This window comes from Leptodactylus fuscus, chromosome 5, assembly GCF_031893055.1.
Source record: "Leptodactylus fuscus isolate aLepFus1 chromosome 5, aLepFus1.hap2, whole genome shotgun sequence".
Classification (NCBI taxonomy): Eukaryota; Metazoa; Chordata; class Amphibia; order Anura; family Leptodactylidae; genus Leptodactylus; species Leptodactylus fuscus.
In genome coordinates, this window is record NC_134269.1 from 205,118,305 (window position 1) to 205,139,033 (window position 20,729).

The 20,729-nt window shown below is 39.9% G+C and overlaps 1 protein-coding gene across 2 annotated transcripts in view; it reads left to right on the forward strand.

Moving 5' to 3' along the window:
* Nucleotides 1–20,729, forward strand: part of ABTB3 (ankyrin repeat and BTB domain containing 3) — a 145,462-nt gene that overhangs the window by 88,780 nt on the left and 35,953 nt on the right. For both annotated transcript variants that reach the window (XM_075275074.1, XM_075275075.1), the window contains one exon: nt 14,047–14,251. In XM_075275074.1, coding sequence (XP_075131175.1) covers nt 14,047–14,251 — 205 coding nt within the window. The remainder of the gene's footprint in view (nt 1–14,046; nt 14,252–20,729) is intronic.

Sequence of the window (20,729 nt, forward strand, 5' to 3'; positions counted from 1 at the left end):
TATTCATTTCATATTTATACATGAAAGGTGAACTGGCGCTTCGAGCCCCAAAGTTTGGCACTTGCAATTTTTCATAAGTGTGTTTGGCTCTTTGCCCTTTTCCAGTCTGCAAATTAATTGCTACCATACATCCCCCTGGAAATGAATCAGTTAATTGTGTGCTGCGCAATACGGCCCAGAGATCGCCTCGCCACCGCCTGGGCGCTCTCTCGGGCACGGCTTGTTTTTGTTTGTATTTGTAGCTCTTCCCTCAGACTCCAGCCCTCTCCTTTATGCTTCATTCTCCTTCTTTGAAACGTTGCCCGTTTCGACATTCTCTGCAATACAAAATAAAGTTCGGAGACGGGTTTTGCATCACCGGCGGGGATCCTGTAGATTCTATTAATTTGCTTACATTGAGATAGTCCACTAGTTTATTATATTTGTTTTATTCCTACGCGAAATGTCTACCGGTTGTCGCAACTCCAAAGCGGACTCTTTCTTTTTGGAGGTTGTATAGCACTACAAATAACTTTATTTCCATTGAACAATTGGGTTCTTATTAGGTTCATAATATAGGGAGTGGGTGAGCTTTAGACTACTATTACCAAAGCACAGTGTGTGGAGGGTAGTCTGAGCCACGCCCCCTGTTCATGGATGAATATACATACGACGTATAGACGTATAGAGTAGTCGGAGAAGCTGGGGGTCATTATACAGATAAAATCTGATCAACTGGGCTACAAGGATCAGAAAGGAGGGCACCCAGTATTCTTACTATGTCTTATGAATTTCTTAAAGTGACCAGAGGATAATTTTTAAGGAATTTTTCTGTATTTATTTTGTGTGAGGTGTAACTTAAAGGGATCCTATCATTCAAATCGAATTTTTTGTCCCTAACACATAGGAATAGCCTTAAGAAAGGGAAAGGCTATTCTTCTCCTAACTTTAGATGTCTTCTCCGCACTGCTGTTCCATAGAAATCCCGGTTTTCACCAGTATGCAAATGAGTTCTCTCACAGCACTGGGGGCAGTCCCCAGTGCTCAAACAGCACTGGGGGCATCCCCAATGCTGCGAGAGAACTCTCCAGCGCTGCCTCCATCTTCTTCAGGAACGTCCTCTTCATGCGTTTTCTTCTGGCGCAGGCGGTGAAACTTGTAGGCCTCGGGCAGAGCCAACAGCGCATGCCCGTGGCCACAAGAAAAATGGCCGCTTACACAGTAAGCAGCCATTTTCTTGTGGCCTGTGGGCATGCGCAGTCGACTCTGCCCAAGGCCCGAGGCCTAGAAGTTTGTCCCATTTTTCATGTGACCGCGGGCATGCGCAGTTGGCTCTGCCCGAGGCCTAGAAGTTTGACCCCCAGCGCCAGAAGAAGACACGTGAAGAGGACGTTCCTGAAGAAGATGGAGGCATCGCTGGAGATTTCTCTCGAAGCATTGCGGATGCCCCCAGTGCTGTTTGAGCGCTGGAGCCCGCCCCCAGTGCTGTGAGACAACTTATTTGCATAAGGACAAAAACCAGGATTTCTACCGAATGGCGGCGCAGAGAAGACATCTAAAGGTAAGAGAAGAATAGCTTTTCTTAAGGCTATTCCTACGTGTTAGTCACTAAAAATGGTGTTTTAATGATAGGATCCCTTTAAATCAAAACTCTGTTTCATACCGCCATTCGCCACCAGTATTCTTAACATTCCAAACTTGATGATTGCCATGTGCTCCTTGCCACTGTAGTACAGATACACCAACTGTGAACTCTCAAGAACTGAGGTAAGAGCAAGTCGTAGAAGAAAGACATTGTCCACCCATCTTCTTAAAGATCTTAAGGTGCCCGTACACATAAGCGTCATGGCTCAGATTAAAGTCATGCTATAGGTTTGTGCTACTAAATACGGTCATGCGTTGAACTTCGGGCCCTGTACAGACCTTGTAGGACAGTACATGAATGGAGACAATACAGGTCCAATTTACTTCCATAGGGTACCTTAAAAACCGACCTTCATAATAAAACACGTAACACTTTTTTTGTATGATGGATTCCATGTACAAATCGGTGGCTTGCAGTGACCTACGGGCGCCATGTTCTGTATCCATACAATAAGTGCCATGTATGAGGCCTCATTCTAATACCTGAGCAGAATTATAAGGTTACCGCTCTACATATCCCTTGCAGTTTCCACAGTAACCCCATCATTGTCTATGTTTGCTCTATGGACCGGTTGACTAGTTTACATTAACTAGATTGGATTAGTATTAGGTTTTCTTGTCAATTATTTTCTGGCTGAGGAATGGTCGCAGCATTTTAGGTTGGAGCTGCGTTCAATGACATGGCGCTTTATTCAGGCGTGCCGCGGAATCACTTTACATGCCTGAACCCGGTGGAAACACTCAGTAACTACTATAGTAATTATTGATATAACCCATCGAGTAGGGAAGGTTATTGTCAATTATAGAAAACGGGGTCCTGGGCGACAAGAAAGGGCAGGCTTCTTGGTTGCCGTGATAGGTTTTTAGTAATTTCAATAATATCATACTTCCATATAGTGCCAATATATAATACCGCTACACACAGCACATATAATAGTATAATATAGTACTCAAATAATGAGTAGCATCCAAGTAATACCTCCTTATAATGCCAATATATAATACCGCTACACACAACACATATAATACTACAGTATAATACCGCTACATACAGCACATATAATACTACAATATTGTGGTTGTATAAAGAGTAGCATCCAAGTAATACCTCCTTATAAGGTCAGTATATAATACCGTTACATACAGCACATATAATACTATAATATAGGGGGCCACACGGTGGCTCAGTGGTTAGCACTGTAGCCTTGCAGCGCTGGAGTCCTGGTGTTCAAATCCCACCAAGGGCAAAAAACCATCTGCAAGGAGTTTGTATGTTCTCCCTGTGTTTGCATGGATTTCCATCCCGTATTCCAAAAAGACATACTGATAGGGAAAAATGTACATTGTGAGCTCTATGTGGGGCTCACAATCTACATTAAACAAAAAAAAAATAAAAAAAAAAATACTATAATATAGTGCTCAAATAATGAGTAGCATCCAAGTAATACTTCCTTATAATGCCAGTATATAATAACGCTACACACAACACATATAATACTATAATATAGTGCTCAAATAATGAGTAGCATCCAAGTAATACCTCCTTATAATGCCAGTACATAATACCGCTATACACAGCACATATAATACTACAATATAGTGGTCGTATAAAGAGTAGCATCCAAGTAATACCTCCTTATAATATATAATACTGCTAAACACAACACATCCAATACCACAACATAATGCTCATATAATGAGTAGTATCCAAGTCATACCTCCAGTATAATGCCAGTATATAATACCGCTACATACAGAACATATGATTCCACGATATAGTGCTCATATAATGAGTAGTATGCAAGTAATATCTCCTTATAGTGCTAGCATATAATACTGCTACATACAGCATATATAAAAACCACAACATAATGTTCACATAATGTGTAGTATCCAAGTAATACCTCCTTATAGTGCTAGTATATAATACCACTACACACAGCACATATAATACCACAATATAGTGCTCATATAATGAGTAATATCGAAGTAATATCTTCATATATCCAGTATAAAACTACTGTATCAATTTCAAACATAAAACCACAATTCCTTAATGGTACTGCTAAAATCTTTGTGGCTTCAGTTTCTTGGGGTTCTTATCTTTAGGAGGGAGTCTTTACTATTTGACCTGATTGCTACCTCCTAAAACCAGCCCTGATATTCTGAAAATCCAGTATTTGAGTAGAGATGGGGATACTGAGCCGGGTTCAACCAAAATATTCCAAATAGTTCCGTTTTTGGAACGGAAGAAATGCCAAACTAAAATGGCTGCCGCTCTTTTGGGCCTCCTCGCGGTATTCGGTGCTCTTCTTATGACATCAGGTGCCGGGGTCACCACTGAGACCTGTGATTGGGGCCTAGTGGTCACATGATGCTTCGTATGCCCAGATGATCGTTGGTGGCCCAATCACCCAATGACGTCGCCAATCAGGCCAAGAGGCGCCACACGGAGGTCCAAATGAGCTATACTCTGGGGGCTAGAGGAAAATTCCGACTGTGTGGGGGCTATTAAAAATTTGAGTTGTTGCGGGTGGTCTGTAAACTGCCCTGTGATTGGTTACTACATGGGGCTCATTGGATAGCATTGGGGTCCTGGGTTCGAATCCTACAAAGAACCTCTACATGAGGCTAATGCTGAACACTGGTGGACAGGGAGTCACAATCCTATGTGCATGGTGGGTGTTTACGTAGAGTTGAGCGGAGCCGCCCTTGATCTTGAGATGTTCCATTCGCGCTGGGTGTGTCTTGTTTACCCCGGAGTCAGCCGCACATGATACTTTATAACTCAGAGCCTATGAATAGTGACATGAAGATGATTGCAGACATATGTTGGATATTGCACTCTCCACTAAATATTTTGAGATAGCAGCTTGAGGAACACGTCCGCTATAAATCAACTGATGGATCACGTGTCTCGTGATCTGCTTTTTTTTTGCAGGACCACGATGTCTTGTATTTTTTTGGCACTGACAGTGACTGCCATATGTTATCCTCCTAAGTTAAGAAAAAAAAATATCCATTTGCAGAGGATTACATTTCCCAATTTCATTTTTTGAGGTTAATATGAGACTATATCAAACTTGCACAGTAATAATCCTGAAACGGAATTAAAGGGGCTTTGCGGGCTAAAAACACTGATGACCTATCTTAAAGGTACTCGATCTGTTGGGGTCTGAAACGCGGTACCACCATCAATTAGTTGTCTTTAACAGAATCGGGAATGGAACAAGAAGCCATAGCGCCGTTCTCTGTGTAGTGGCCAAACTGAGTCACTGCAGGTTAGCTGGACTGCACTACCCAATACGGCCACTACACAGAGAACGGCGCTGTCCCCTTCCAGCTAATGAGAATAACCGAAGCATTTGGAAGCCAATGAGATGACAGATGGCGATCCATGTGAAAATGGATCTGTCATAGTCAATATGGGCCCATTACAAACAGAAGCCATGACGCAAGTGCGAACAAAACCTAGCCGTATAGATTTTGCACACTATAGAACCGCCATATCTGTGAACCATATGTTACTCAGCTACTTTCCTGCCCACAACTTCCTCCAGGAAATGTAAAAAAAATGACTGCAGAACCCACAACAATGACCGAGGAGAAGGTGGAGAAGACGCGAGGCATTCCTGCGGTGTTCTTATCATCTGTAATGTGGAGATAGATTTCGGGGTTGTTTGGGGTTGCCTTCCATCTGTTCCTCTGGTTTGTATTAAAAGCTGTGAAATGAGTCTCTCGGGAATATGTCTAAACACGAAATTCTCGATCTGCTTCTAGTAAATATCAGGGGGGTTTAGGATAAATGTCTCGAATGCTCCAAGTTTTATTTCAACCTGGACCAGGTGGACAAATACATGTCTCCTCCTAAAAAATTCCAAAAACTAAAAGTCTACAAAGGGGCGGTCCTATCTGGACGAGCCCCTCCCTAAGGAGGAACTTGGTGACGATCAACAGATCACCATAGGGTTTAACAGCTGAAGCCTTTGGTGGTGACTGTAGGTGTTGGTGGTGGACATGTAGTGTGACATAACACCCACTTTTCCCAAAAACAGAAAGAACAGGGTACTAAGGCTAAAAACAACAAGTTGGAAGAGCAGAACTCAACAAAGACTTCACCACAGAACACCTATTATCTAGTTACAAAGTTTGGAACCACACAGATCTACATACTGTATTTGCCAACGTTTGCTTTTCTTTGAAGGCCACACCACCATCCACACATCAGTAGACCCCTACGGCCATGGCCACTCCTATTTTAGACATGACCATGCCCCCTATTGATGTAGCAACACCGCTTTCTTGTGACATGAGCAAGAAGTCCCATATAAAATGATGGTCCTAGGAGATTTGACAACTCTTCTGGGAGTCTAGGAGATCTCACTATTTCTTTAAAGATTTCTGGTCATTCTGGTAGAGTTGGCAAGTACGCTGATCGAAAGGTCACAATACCCAGGGCTGGAATTACGGTGATAAACCAATCCATGTGTGGACCCACATCCTGCTTATTTAGGAGAGGTGACCCTATCTACTGAAGACTATGATAGTTATGGAGCCAGTTGAAGCAGTAACCTACTTAGACTCAGATGCCTATGTGGCCACCAGTTCTTGGCTATATAACACCACTATTAGGGGACCTTTATTTGTCCAAGGTCCTAGAGGTCAAGGGCATCATTAAAAATACTGAGCTAGGTGAATCAGAAGAACCAAACTGGACAGAGATGGAGGGTCATGGAAGCCTCCTAGATCCTCAAGGTGGTAGAGCTCCCAGGTCAGAAGATCCAACCTGTACAGTGATGAAGGGTTATGGAGGCCTCCTAGATCCCCCATGTGATGGAGATCCCAGGTCAGAAGATCTAACCTGGACAGAGAGGAAGATCATGGAGGCCTTCTAGATCCTCAAGGTGGTGGAGGTCTCAGGTCAGAAGATCCAAACTGGACAGAGAGGAAGGGTCATGGAGGCCTCCTAGATCCTCAAGGTGGTGGAGGTCTCAGGTCAGAAGATCCAACCTGGAGAGAGAGGAAGGGTTATGGAGGCCTCCTAGATCTTAAAGGTGGTGGAGGTCTCAAGTCGTAAAATCCAACCTGGACAGAGAGAACGGGTCATGGAGGCCTCCTAGATCCTCAAGGTGGTGGAGGTCTCAGGTCAGAAGATCCAATCTGGACAGAGAGGAAGGGTTATGGAGGCCTCCTAGATCCTCAAGGTGGTGGAGGTACCAGGTCAGAACGTCCAACCTGGACAGAGAGGAAGGTGTTAAATATCTTGTATTTGCCGGTGAGACTTGTGTCCACTGTTAAATATCCGGACCTGGCCTTGTCCACGATAGGAAGAAGTCAGCTTGTTATAAATCAGTGTAGAGGTTTATTAATATCTTGAAGGAAAACACAGGAACAGGGAAAATGTCCAAATAATACAAATATCAGTCAATGTCAATAGCTTACATCTTCAGAGAAGTTAAATCATCTGGATATCTTGTAGTTACAGCTTGGTTCATGCTTGTCATCTGGTTGGTGGACTTGGGCTGGTTACGACGTCCATGGATGTCCATCTGCCTGGACCACCCACCCTGGTGTTCCCAAAGACAGACCTCCTGGTCTTCCCCTGGTCTTCCCAAAGACAGACCCAGACATGTGTATTTCTTACTCATTTATATTCATGAGAGTGGGTGTTACCTTCCATCTTGTAGCTATGTAAGGAGATTTCTAAAATGGTCTACTCTAACCGCACCCATGCACCCAAAATATAAGACTATGATGTCAGTAGAGTGTTAACCCCATGTCTGCTAGAGAATATTGTAAATATATAATATTTAACATTTCCCCCTTTTGAGAGTGAAATATCTGTTTGAACTCTCAAGATATACCATACAACAATATTCATTCAATTAGATTATATCTTCTTTCTTCTTTGCTGGAACTTAATTTTCATTGATTGTCCATGTAACAATAATTTCATCAATTTGCAATACATTTTGACATTAATAAATGTTATGTTATGTTATGGTAAACTGTGATCAAAGATGAAACCAATTTGATCCACTATCTAACCTACACCTGATGAAGGCTCTTCTTTCATCGTCTGGTCTTCTGGTCATCTCTTCTTCCATCATAATAGAAGGCTTATTACCACAAATGTAGTTCTTGACTTAAAGTCCTTTAGATTTCCTCCGTGTTGTGCAGATATTATAACATTGTCCATTAAAGTTCATATTGTGAAGATATTGATATAACAGCAAAGTCCATATGTTATGTTTCACTTTACCAAGACATAGACTGTAGAGGAGTTTCCTTTGGTAATTCCCTTGACCACCTGTCACTGTAGAATCATGTGACACTTCTGGAGCAATACTGCAAAAGCAAGGCAAGTGTGAATTCTGACATCATCCCTGCTGCTTGTCAGTAAGGTTCAGTCCTGGAATCTCAGTCTCTTGGATACACAATATCTGTATTCGGGTTTTATCATTCACAACCCTTTTGCTCACCAAAAAACTTGAAGTCTTGAAATAGAGAGGATTCCACCAAACATTGATGAGGACGTCTTTATATCTGTCCAATCATCAGCTGATCAAAGGTTCCAAACTCCAGTAATAGTTTTTAAACACAGTCCTTGGCATAAGCTTAAGCATATAGCATCATACCTTCAGATTTTGTCTTTTCCCGCACATCTTCTTCTTGTAACTGTTAAAGTCTTTTTATTAACATTTGATATCAAACTTTATCATAATCTTGGACTTGATTGAAGATAAGTTTTCTTTCCCTAATAACTAAGCCAAATTAGGCAATTGACTAAACTATAATATCACAGTGTACCATACCACTCATTTATATATCATACTTCTCTTTATATTGTATCAATATTTATATTTGACTTATTAAAATATTGATATTCAATACATTTATCAAACTATCAGATAATAGTACTTTGGATACAATAATCTATATAAACATCATATATCAACATATATATCTTTATATCTATATGTATGAATATATATGTGTAATTTACTTGTGATGACAAATTGCAACATAACTCTGAAATATAATGTGATTATTAATTACCATTCTATAGACAATCACAATATTTATTCTTTAGTTAGAACTTTTCACCAATTATACTAAACATATGTTCCTATATGAATGTGTTATATTATACTTAATCATACATTTTCTAAAGTTTAATCACTTTATTTCCTTTTTAATAAGATATTATTTTATTTTAAACATTCATTTATTAAATATCATTGTGTTCTTTATCTGAGACACAATATTAACCTTTATTCATAAAAACGTATGTGCCTAAAGTTTCCTCTTAACACCTCGTCTCTTCACAGATTCCTGTGACCTTCTTAACCTTTCAGATACCTCCAATACCAAGAATAGAGACAACACTTGTGCCAACACACTCTTGTCTCTGTCTTAAACTTAACTGTATATATTCTTGTGTACTGGCTGTATATGAATACCATATATATGAAATAAGTATATAAACATAAACATTTCAAAATATGTCACATCCTATAATCAGAAGTTTAAAGAATAAACCAGAGACTATCTCTCTTGATATCCCATATCCTTTGATGATATTATACTTCTCCTTTCATGAAGATGATTAGCTTATCTCATTTGCATATAAGACATATTTTTCCCAATGTTTGTTTTCCCAATGTTTGTTTTCCCAATGTTTGTAGATGTTGATGTGTGTAAGTGTATGCAAGTGTGTGTGTACATGTAAGAATACATAATGAATAATAATACAATAAATCAATACTGCAATACTGGCTATAGCTAACTAGATTTTCCCACCATAACTAATATATTTATTATCCCATGATCCAATTACCACAATAAACCTTTATTATTTGTCAGGTTTGAACAAATATATTGAAGATTATCTGTATCTTCTCAAAAGCTACTTTTTCCTACAGAATGTTCACCTAAAATAACCTTGCTTTGTAGTGCAGCTGTCACCTTTTCTCTCAGCTCATGTGACTTAAACACTTGGTTTTCCTGTAGGTATAAACATATGAGGTTCCTTTCAATGGATTTCACATATATTTGCTAATTTCCCAATTTAATATAGAGGATCATATAAGATAAAAAATAGAAAGAAATAGAAAAAGAAAATAGAAATAGAAAATAGAAAGAAATAGAAAATAGAAAGAAAATAGACGTCTCTTTGTTGGATATATTTTCCTTTTTTCCTTGTTGGATGCATCCTGATTTTCTTAGGCCTATTTGTGATGTCACAGATCTGTTGTATACACCAGTGGACACATAACACACATAACACTTATACTGACCAGCCCATCAGGGTCACAGGTCACAATGTGTTGCTGTCAATCAACTGACCACATGAACGAACACTTATTCTCACAGTAAGTAAGAGCTCCATGCCTAGTTGCATGCCTTCATACATAATGGATTATAACTTGAAAATTCTAAAAACATGGACTTTACATGAAACTATTGAAAAACATGCTTAAGGTAAGTTATAACTTATACCACTTTATCATGCATTGTTATTAGTCACACCATGTTAATTTGTTTACTCATTAATAGTTAGACACTCCATGCATTCTTTTGGCTAGAAGGAATGAATGATGAATGAATGGACATCACTGATTGAACTGATCCATTTTTCCATATATCTATATCTGAAGAGAAAAAAATAGATAAACGTTAGCAAAAAAACTAATTAATACAATAATGATTTTAACCAATGGACAGTTTAATAACTTTATGGATTCCTAATACTATTTGATCATATTCATATATTGTACATATATTCATATACATGTCATATATTCATATATTGTACATAACATGTTCCTCCTCTCCCTGCTTCCAGAGAGTGGGCTATGACAAAAAGTCTTCACCACACATCAGGCTCTCCTCCTGTGTGTAAATATATATATAATGATATGATCCATAGTATTATTCACAATAGCATAATTAGGATTATTTATGAACATCATCACATAATAATGTGGATTATACCTGATCATTGGACTTCTCCTCATATAAAAGGGATTTCTCTTTACATAGCCAAATAGTACGTAAGTAAATCTCAATAGACAGTCATTCCTTCAGAGATACTTTTAAACTCGACCCCTGACCTTCCTGTCAATCACATCCCACAATAACTCCACCAGGTCATTAGAGAATGCCAAGCTTGCCCTTTTCCTAAAAATATTAGGTAGCTCAAATTCCTCTTGGTTACTGGGAAGATCTGACATTTTGGAGACAACTGGTACATTCCCAGATACATTCTTTTGCAGATACTCAATAGATTTGGCTGGCTGCAATTCTTTAATTTCAGTTAATAATGGAATTTCAATTTGTGGATTTTCTTGCATGGCATATGGTTTATATGCAACATGTAATTTCCTACGTTTCTCATAGATTTTGTCACTTTCCCTCCTATAAATAGGGGACACTTTAACATGATTTGACAGATGTCTCTTAATAGGCTTTGCTTTTTGCTTTGGACATACTCGATTTACATTTGACATATGTTTCTGATGTCTTCTGGCCATGTCCAATAAACTAGCAGCTTCAAATAAAGTCTTCTTATCTGAGGCACTGGCAAGGGTGACTGCATCCAAAAATGTGAACTTTTTAACAAAACTTTTCACCATAGATGAAGAGTTCACCTTTTGAATGACAGTTTTGTATGTCCTTTCAAATTTAGACATGAATGCATATGTACATTCTTTTCTGCCAATCTTTATCTCACTCAGTATGTCAGATGTTGGCATGCTGTCACCTCTAGTGCACCAGATTAGTTTCTTTAATCTCTCCACATCACTGTCTTTTAACCATTCATTTGACTCATTATCATAAGACATTTTTGCAGACAAACGTTCTGTAAAATCAATAGGAAGCCATAATTTAAACATTTTGTTTTTTTGTTCATTAGATAGATCAAATTTCTCTGCATGGCTTTCAAAAATTTCTGAGTTTCTACACACATGGATCTTTACATCATATGTGGGAATGGCTTTACTCAGATTCATCAAATATTCCTGAGATTTTAATTTCAATTTAGTTTCTTGTATCATTTGTTCCTCACCATCTATGGCCATTACTGCCACATGGTGCTCTTTATCAACATATTGAGATTTCTCATCTGTCTGAACAGATTTATGCATACTATTACTTAATTTCTTTTCTATTACCATGTCATTAAAAATCTTTACCAAAGAAGCTATATTCCTAAATACCTGCTTCTCTTTTGTAGAACAAATTCTATTTTCAATCTTAGAATTTGCCTGCTCACATTGTGTATACAAATCTTGCCATATACTCGCTAAATTGTCACTAGCCACAATTTTAAACTCAACGTTACATTTTTTAGACAATGACTCAAATTTTTCCATACTTTAAAAGTAAAATCTTTACTCACCACTGTAGAAAGCTTCACCTTTAGCTTGTCCTTGGAACAGTTGGTCCCTGTCATCAGAACGTCTCAGTACGTCTGGCACTTGTGGTCCTTCTGTGTTTCCTCACTGGCTTTCCTCACACAGGCTTCCGTATCATATAACACGTGCAACAGTCATCTGTATCTCACCAATATAAGTTCTTTTTCAAAGTCTTCCTGAATCTTGCAATTCATACAACTTGCAAAATACTCCTCTCTTCCCCCTTAATTGCAAGTGAACGGAACGAGAAAAACAGGAAAAAAAAACGACCGTGCTGGCTCGCCACTGTTAAATAGCCATGAAGTAACGGAGGAAGGCTGGCTCGCCACTGTTAAATATCTTGTATTTGCCGGTGAGACTTGTGTCCACTGTTAAATATCCGGACCTGGCCTTGTCCACGATAGGAAGAAGTCAGCTTGTTATAAATCAGTGTAGAGGTTTATTAATATCTTGAAGGAAAACACAGGAACAGGGAAAATGTCCAAATAATACAAATATCAGTCAATGTCAATAGCTTACATCTTCAGAGAAGTTAAATCATCTGGATATCTTGTAGTTACAGCTTGGTTCATGCTTGTCATCTGGTTGGTGGACTTGGGCTGGTTACGACGTCCATGGATGTCCATCTGCCTGGACCACCCACCCTGGTGTTCCCAAAGACAGACCTCCTGGTCTTCCCCTGGTCTTCCCAAAGACAGACCCAGACATGTGTATTTCTTACTCATTTATATTCATGAGAGTGGGTGTTACCTTCCATCTTGTAGCTATGTAAGGAGATTTCTAAAATGGTCTACTCTAACCGCACCCATGCACCCAAAATATAAGACTATGATGTCAGTAGAGTGTTAACCCCATGTCTGCTAGAGAATATTGTAAATATATAATATTTAACAGAAGGGTCATGGAGGCCTCCTAGATCCTCAAGGTGATGGAGCTCCCAGGTCAGAAGATCCAACCTGTACAGTGATGAAGAGTCATGGAGGCCTCCTAGATCCTCAAGGTGGTGGAGGTACCAGGTCAGAACATCCAACCTGTACAGAGAGGAAGGGTCATGGAGGCCTCCTAGATCCTCAAGGTGGTGGAGGTACCAGGTCAGAAGATCCAACCTGTACAGAGAGGAAGGGTCATGGAGGCCTCCTAGATCCTCAAGGTGGTGGAGATCTCAGGTCAGAAGACTCGTATGCTCTTCCTATAGTCAGGCAGTCCGCGATAGAAACTATGATACACCAACATAAATCTACATTAGTTCTCCCAATCTCATTCTCCTCGAGGGTCATTTCCAACTCCCAAGTAACCTGCTTATTCTCCAAACTCTGAGCTGAAAAGACACAGGCTATTGTAAAAATACAAAGAAAGTCCATTTTGTGCCGTTTTAAGCTCCCCTAGCACCGCGATGAGCGCGCGGAGACAGTAGGTGTTACCATAGTAACACAGACCAAGAAATAATCAACAGTCGAAAAAACTCGATACAAATGTTTTATAAGCCGGGGAAACAATACATCGGCAGAAGAGCCCTAGAGACAGCCTTGTATGGATTATATAACCTGAGGCATTTAAAGGGCAACTCCTGCCAGCATTGTACACATTTGTATCTGTAGGGGGCAGCAGATAGCAGTATTAGTTTTTTTTTTCCCTGCAATTTTCACTCTGTCCACCAAGCCTAATAATAGACTTCCACTTGCCAATTCTCTAGGGGTTCTCTTTGCAGCAGTCCCTTCATTTACATCGCAGACAGAATTAAAATAGAAGATAAGACCTCTATAGATAACACCACTGAGCCAACATTACATCACTACTGAAAATAGATGATGTCACAGGTTATCTCCTCCAGAGCATGCCATAGACCTCAATGAATCGGCTTCAGACTATTACGATGACTGCCTATGGCCATGACTGCTGTAAAGCAGATCAGTAAATGCTGTCAATGTACTGTGATTTTTCTGCTTTATATACAACCTGTTGGGATGAGACGTTTCAGCAAATACGTTTTCTGTGTCTACAGGTGACTTAGTGTCTCGGGCAATGCATCACCTCCAGCCACTTAATATAAAGCCGCACGGTAATGGCACCCCAATGCACAACAAGCAAGGACCGCTGTATTGGGAGCCCGAGGCCCTGTATACTCTCTGTTACTTCATGCACTGCCCCCAGATGGAGTGGGAGAACCCCAACGTGGAGCCCTCCAAAGTGACGCTACAGACAGAACGGTAAGACTTTGTCATTGGCACAATGTATTGTACTATTATGTGAGCAGTGTATGGTGGATATTATAAAGAGCGGTATTATGTGAGCAGTGTATGGTGGATATTACAAAGAACAGTATTATGTGAGCAGTGTATGGTGGATATTATAAAGAGCGGTATTATGTGAGCAGTGTATGGTGGATATTATAAAGAGCAGTATTATGTGAGCAGTGTATGGTGGATATTATAAAGAGCAGTATTATGTGGGCAGTGTATGATGGATATTATAAAGAGTGGTATTATGTGGGCAGTATATGATGGATATTATAAAGAGCGGTATTATGTGGGCAGTGTATGGTGGATATTACAAAGAACAGTATTATGTGAGCAGTGTATGGTGGATATTATAAAGAGCGGTATTATGTGAGCAGTGTATGGTGGATATTATAAAGAGCGGTATTATGTGAGCAGTGTATGGTGGATATTATAAAGAGCAGTATTATGTGAGCAGTGTATGGTGGATATTATAAAGAGCAGTATTATGTGGGCAGTGTATGATGGATATTATAAAGAGTGGTATTATGTGGGCAGTGTATGATGGATATTATAAAGAGCGGTATTATGTGGGCAGTGTATGATGGATATTATAAAGAGCGGTATTATGTGGGCAGTGTATGGTGGATATTATAAAGAGCAGTATTATGTGAGCAGTGTATGGTGGATATTATAAAGAGCAGTATTATGTGGGCAGTGTATGGTGGATATTATAAAGAGCGGTATTATGTGGGCAGTATATGATGGATATTATAAAGAGCGGTATTATGTGGGCAGTGTATGGTGGATATTATAAAGAGCGGTATTATGTGGGCAGTGTATGGTGGATATTATAAAGAGCGGTATTATGTGGGCAGTGTATGGTGGATATTATAAAGAGCAATATTATGTGGTCAATGTATAGCACTTATTATAAAGAGCAGTATGATGTGGGCAGTGTATGGTAGATATTATAAAGAGCAGTATTATGTGTGCAGTGTATGGTAGATATTATAAAGAGCAGTATTATGTGGGCAGTGTATGGTGGATATTATAAAGAGCAGTATTATGTGAGCAGTGTATAGAAGTTATTATAAAGAGCGGTATTATGTGTGCAGTGTATGGCGGATATTATAAAGAGCAGTATTATGTGTGCAGTGTATGGTGGATATTATAAAGAGCAGTATTATGTGTGCAGTGTATGGTGGATATTATAAAGAGCAGTATTATGTGTGCAGTGTATGGTGGATATTATAAAGAGCAGTATTATGTGGGCAGTGTATGGTGGATATTATAAAGAGCAGTATTATGTGTGCAGTGTATGGTGGATATTATAAAGAGCGGTATTATGTGGGCAGTGCATTGCGGTTCTTATAAAGTGTTATTATATCAGCACAGTTGACACCTGTGACTATTTTTGCAGTTTCCATACTAGTAACCATTCAGCTTTCCGAAGCTTCTGAATGTCCAGCTTGTAGAGAGCAGGAATGTGGCGAAATGTGCCCTGTACATCCCAGATGATGCCTCATAAAGCAGCAGGCTCTATCTATCACATATCCAGATGTTTCTCATCTGCTTTATTCCAAAACATATTTGAGAAATTCTGGAATAAAATAAGAGTTTTCCAAGACTTGTTTCACCTTATAAAATTTTATTCTGTCATAAATTACAGAAATCAACTCCGGCCTTGTTACCTGGCCAATAAGAATCTGCACAGATGGTGGAGTCCACTAAGATAATAACAAGATCAGTGAGGGACAGATAGATAGATAGATAGATAGATAGATAGATAGATAGATAGATAGATAGGAGATAGATAGATAGATAGATAGATAGATAGATAGATAGATAGGAGATAGATAGATACAAGTGATAGATAGATAGATAGATAGATAGATAGATAGGAGATAGATAGATAGATAGATAGGAGATAGATAGATAGATAGATAGATAGATAGATAGATAGATAGATAGATAGGAGATAGATAGATCGATAGATATGAGATAGATAGATATGAGATAGATAGATCGATAGATATGAGATAGATGATAGATAGATAGATAGATAGATATGAGATAGATAGATAGATAGATAGATAGAAGATAAATAGATAGATAGATAGATAGATAGATAGATAGATAGATAGATAGATAGATAGATCTGAGATAGATAGATAGATAGATAGATAGATAGATAGGAGATAGATAGATGTTCTTTCTTTCTTTCTTTCTTTCTTTCTTTCTTTCTTTCTTTCTTTCTTTCTTTCTTTCTTTCTTTCTTTCTTTCTTTCTTATATATCATAGTGTAGGTCTATCCCTATCTATCTATCTATCTATCTATCTATCTATCTATCTATCTAACTATCTATCTCATATCTATCTATCTATCTATCTATCTATCTATCTATCTATCTATCTATCTATCTCCTATCTATCTATCTCATATCTTTCTATCTATCTATCTATCTATCTATCTATCTATCTATCTATCTATCCCTAGCTGATCTTGTTATCCAATTAGTCCCTTATTTGTTCCCTATTCCTTGGGCTGTCTATAGGCAGAGGCCTACTGTGGCTATAGGAATATCCTGTACAGATGAGCGGATCCTCCTAAAAATCCTGACACCAAACTTCTAGTTAGTTTGAGATGCTGCTTCATGTGTCCTGAGCGGCGTCCTGTCCTGAACATGGTTGTCCGCCATGCATGATCCATACTGTGGTTACAGTAAAAACTCACTGAAGAGATGAACGTAGCATAGCGGATAAGATATCCCGATCCAGGCTGTTGGGTCACATGACTCAGTGCCATGTGTAGATAAGGCTATAGAGGTGAGCAGAGATCATCATACGGGTCTTTACTGGTTACTAGAGATGCGTGAACCTCTCAATATTGGTTTCAGGTTCTGGCGTTTTAGGTTCCTGATTTGTTCTGGGTCAAACAAGTTTGGTTAGGATCGGAAGTGACATTATTATACTGTGAGGTCTCTTCATATATAATAGGGGGAGGTGTAAAAAATAAAAAAAAAACATTCATACTCACCTTCCCTCACCTCTTTTGGGCCTCCTCAAAAAATCCGGCACTCTCTCTGGGTCTCCTTGGTGACGTCATGTGTTCGGGGTCACCGTTGAGGCCTGTCATTGGGCCTCAAGCAGTGACATGGGCAAGACTCATGTCCCCCAATCATAGGCCTCAGTGGTGACCCCAAGCACACATCACCAGGCACCATGAGGAGGCCTAAAAAGATGAGGGAAGGGGAGTATGAATGTTTTTTATTTTTTACACCTCCCCTGGGACTCCCCCTATTATACAGTATAATAATGTCACTCCCAGTTCTATCCGAACTTGTTCGACTTGAAACAGATCAGGGACCAGCCGAATCTGTAACAAAATGTATGACGTTCTCTGTATAATATTGTACTGCAACCCTGAAACAATACAAGACCTCCAGTTACTAAAAAAACGAATAATTTGGAACAAACCGGTTCACCCATCTCTACTAGTCATTCCATTTCCCTCCCCATCAATCTTTGTTTTTTTTTTTTTTGTTTTTTTCGCCGTTTTTGTGTAGATTCCAGGTGTCCGCGCCGCACAATAATATAACAAGTCAATTTTCTACTTTGAGCAAAAATTGCGGTCTGATTATTGTAGTTCGCCGCGGTGTCTCAGCACTATTATCCAGCCGCGGGTAAAACCAGCTTTCAGTGTGATTTTATTGTCCTACCATATCCATTTTCATGCCAGCGAGACGCGACCTTCCCGGGATGACAGGCGGGGAATCCTTTTATTCTGTAATATAACAATGTCACCTTCATATGGATTTCTGATCAAATTACAGGCCGGCCCGTCCTCTCCTCGAATTCGGCTTTTTATCTGTAATATCAGACATTTTATGTTTGTGTACTGAACAAGTCCATAAGATGTGGCAGGTGGATATGTGTATGGTGTAATAGGGCTTGGTAAACCCGTTGTGGGGAGACCCCGACCTTATATATAGAAGGAAACGATGAATTGGCTTTTTATAGAGGATAGAAAATAATACCGCCATATAGTGCTCCATCATCAATGTCCAGATCTGCAATATCTAAAGGGTTAGTTACCCCATGGGCTCCATGACACAGTCAGGACAAGGGGCCCACCATAATACTGTACATAAAAATAAAATGTCAATCACTGAGGCCTATGTGTAATATCTGCAGTCCGTTCTATACGCTAATACGTGACGCAACGCTCCGTGTTATCCACACTCTGAGGACTCACAGATGGCACAAGGAAAAAACAGAAACATGAAAATCTGTTTCTAATAATTTGTTTTCGCCAGTTTCACCCGGAAGATTTTTTTGTGTGACTTGCAACATATTTATCTGCTTATCTTAAAGGGACGTATATACAGTTGGAGTATATAATAGTATATACTGTTGGACTGGGGTTCAGGGTAAAATGATTCGGGGGGGGGGGGGGCGCTAGGCATACTAGACCATACTACCCTTCAAATTTGAGGTCTTCTAATGGACCATTATTGTGTTAGAGCTCGGCCCCCCCCCCCCCCCCCCCCCGGGATACTCAGGTGGGCCAGTCCGACACGGTGTATATCGATTCTGTGTCAGTTTACAGCATATTAAGGAACTGATCTTGTTACCATTTCTGGGTGCAGAGAGCTCCCCCTAGTGGAGAAGAGGGGTGTAGCTTTAGGAGGAGTGCGGTCACATCCAGGCCCAGTAGCTTTAGGGGGGCCTATAAGATGTCTCTTCCCTATAAGAGGAGACCAGTACTATAAATGATACATTGTAGTTGGGGGCCTGGTACAGATTTTGCATTAGGACCAAGGAGCTTTGTATTGCACCTTTGGAAGGAAGGGTCGGGGCTACCAAGACAGTCACAAAAAGCAGGGGAAGTAGTTCAATGCTGAGGCTTTTACTTTCCCACCCCAGTTACTACTCTGTATCCCCATACATGACCCAAATTTAATTGATGACATAACATACATACATGTTCTAGCTCTAGTAGGTGCTAGTGAAATCACTGAGCCTTGATGTCATCCCTTTAAATCACTGGTGACATCATTGAGCCTTAATGCTAACCCTTTAAATCCCTAGTGACATCACTGAGCCCCGATGCCAACCCTTTAAATCTTTAGTGACATCACTGAGCCCCAATGCCAACCCTTTAAATCCCTAGTGATATCACTGAGCCCCGATACCAACCGTTTAAATCCCTAGTGACATCACTGAGCCCCGATGCCAACCCTTTAAATCTTTAGTGACATCACTGAGCCTCAACGCAAACCCTTCAAATCCCTAGTGACATCATTGAACCTTAACGCAGACCCTTTAAATCACTAGTGACTAGAGATGAGCGAGTAGTATTCCATCGAATACCTTGCTCCCATAGGAATAAGCAGTCGAACACCAGGGGGTTAAGCGCATCAAACATTCACTGCGCTTAACCCCTTGGTGTTCGGCCGCTTACACGCATTCCTATGGGAGCGAGGTATTCGATCGAATACTACTCGCTCATCTCTACTAGTGACATCACTGATCCCCGAAGTCAACCCTTTAAATCCATAGTGACATCACTGAGCCCCGATGCCACCCCTTTAAATCACTAGTGACATCACTGAGCCCCGATGCCACCCCTTTAAATCAATAGTGACATCACTGAGCCCCGATGCCACCCCTTTAAATCAATAGTGACATCACTGTGCCCCGATGCCAACCCTTTAAATTCTTAGTGACATCACTGTGCCCCGATGCCAACCCTTTAAATTCTTAGTGACATCACTGAACCTCAATGCAAACCCTTTAAATAACGAATGACATCACTGAGCCTCAATACTACCCCTTTAAGTCACTAATGACATCACTTAGCCCCGAGGCCAGCCCTTTAAAACACTTCTTATGCCACTTATTAATATTAATTATTATTCACATATCCACGAATTCTTCTTCTTTGTTCCTTCTTCAACATAGTCTTCTCCAACGCTGTCCTCATTCTCTGGAATTTTCTTTAAAAAAGCCTCTTCAAAATTGCCAGAGTGGTTACAAAGAGCGTCTCTCTCTCTGGAGGACCCGTCCCGTCCCTGCAGCCCATTGATTTGAATGGACAATGTGCAATGCTTCATTTCTCCAGTGGTGGCACTGGAGGGAAATTGAATAACTAGTGCCATTTCCTTCAGTTCCAGAAAGAGGACACTTTGTCGAAGGAGCCATCTAATAGGGATTGTCCAAAGTTGAGAATGTTCTTAATCTAACATGTTTCGAGGAACAATAGGGGAAGGTTCTTCCATAAATTGATATTTTTGTCTAGATTATTACAGAATATTTTGAGGAACGTTCTAAAAAATGATGCCAAGGAGAGCGAGGGTTGTGTACGGCAGTCAATCAGGTGACGGCTTCCTAAAAACAAAAAGTTGCCTTTTAATTGGTTGTTCTAGGCCCCTCCCATGTTTTTGTTTGCACTTTTTTGTAATTA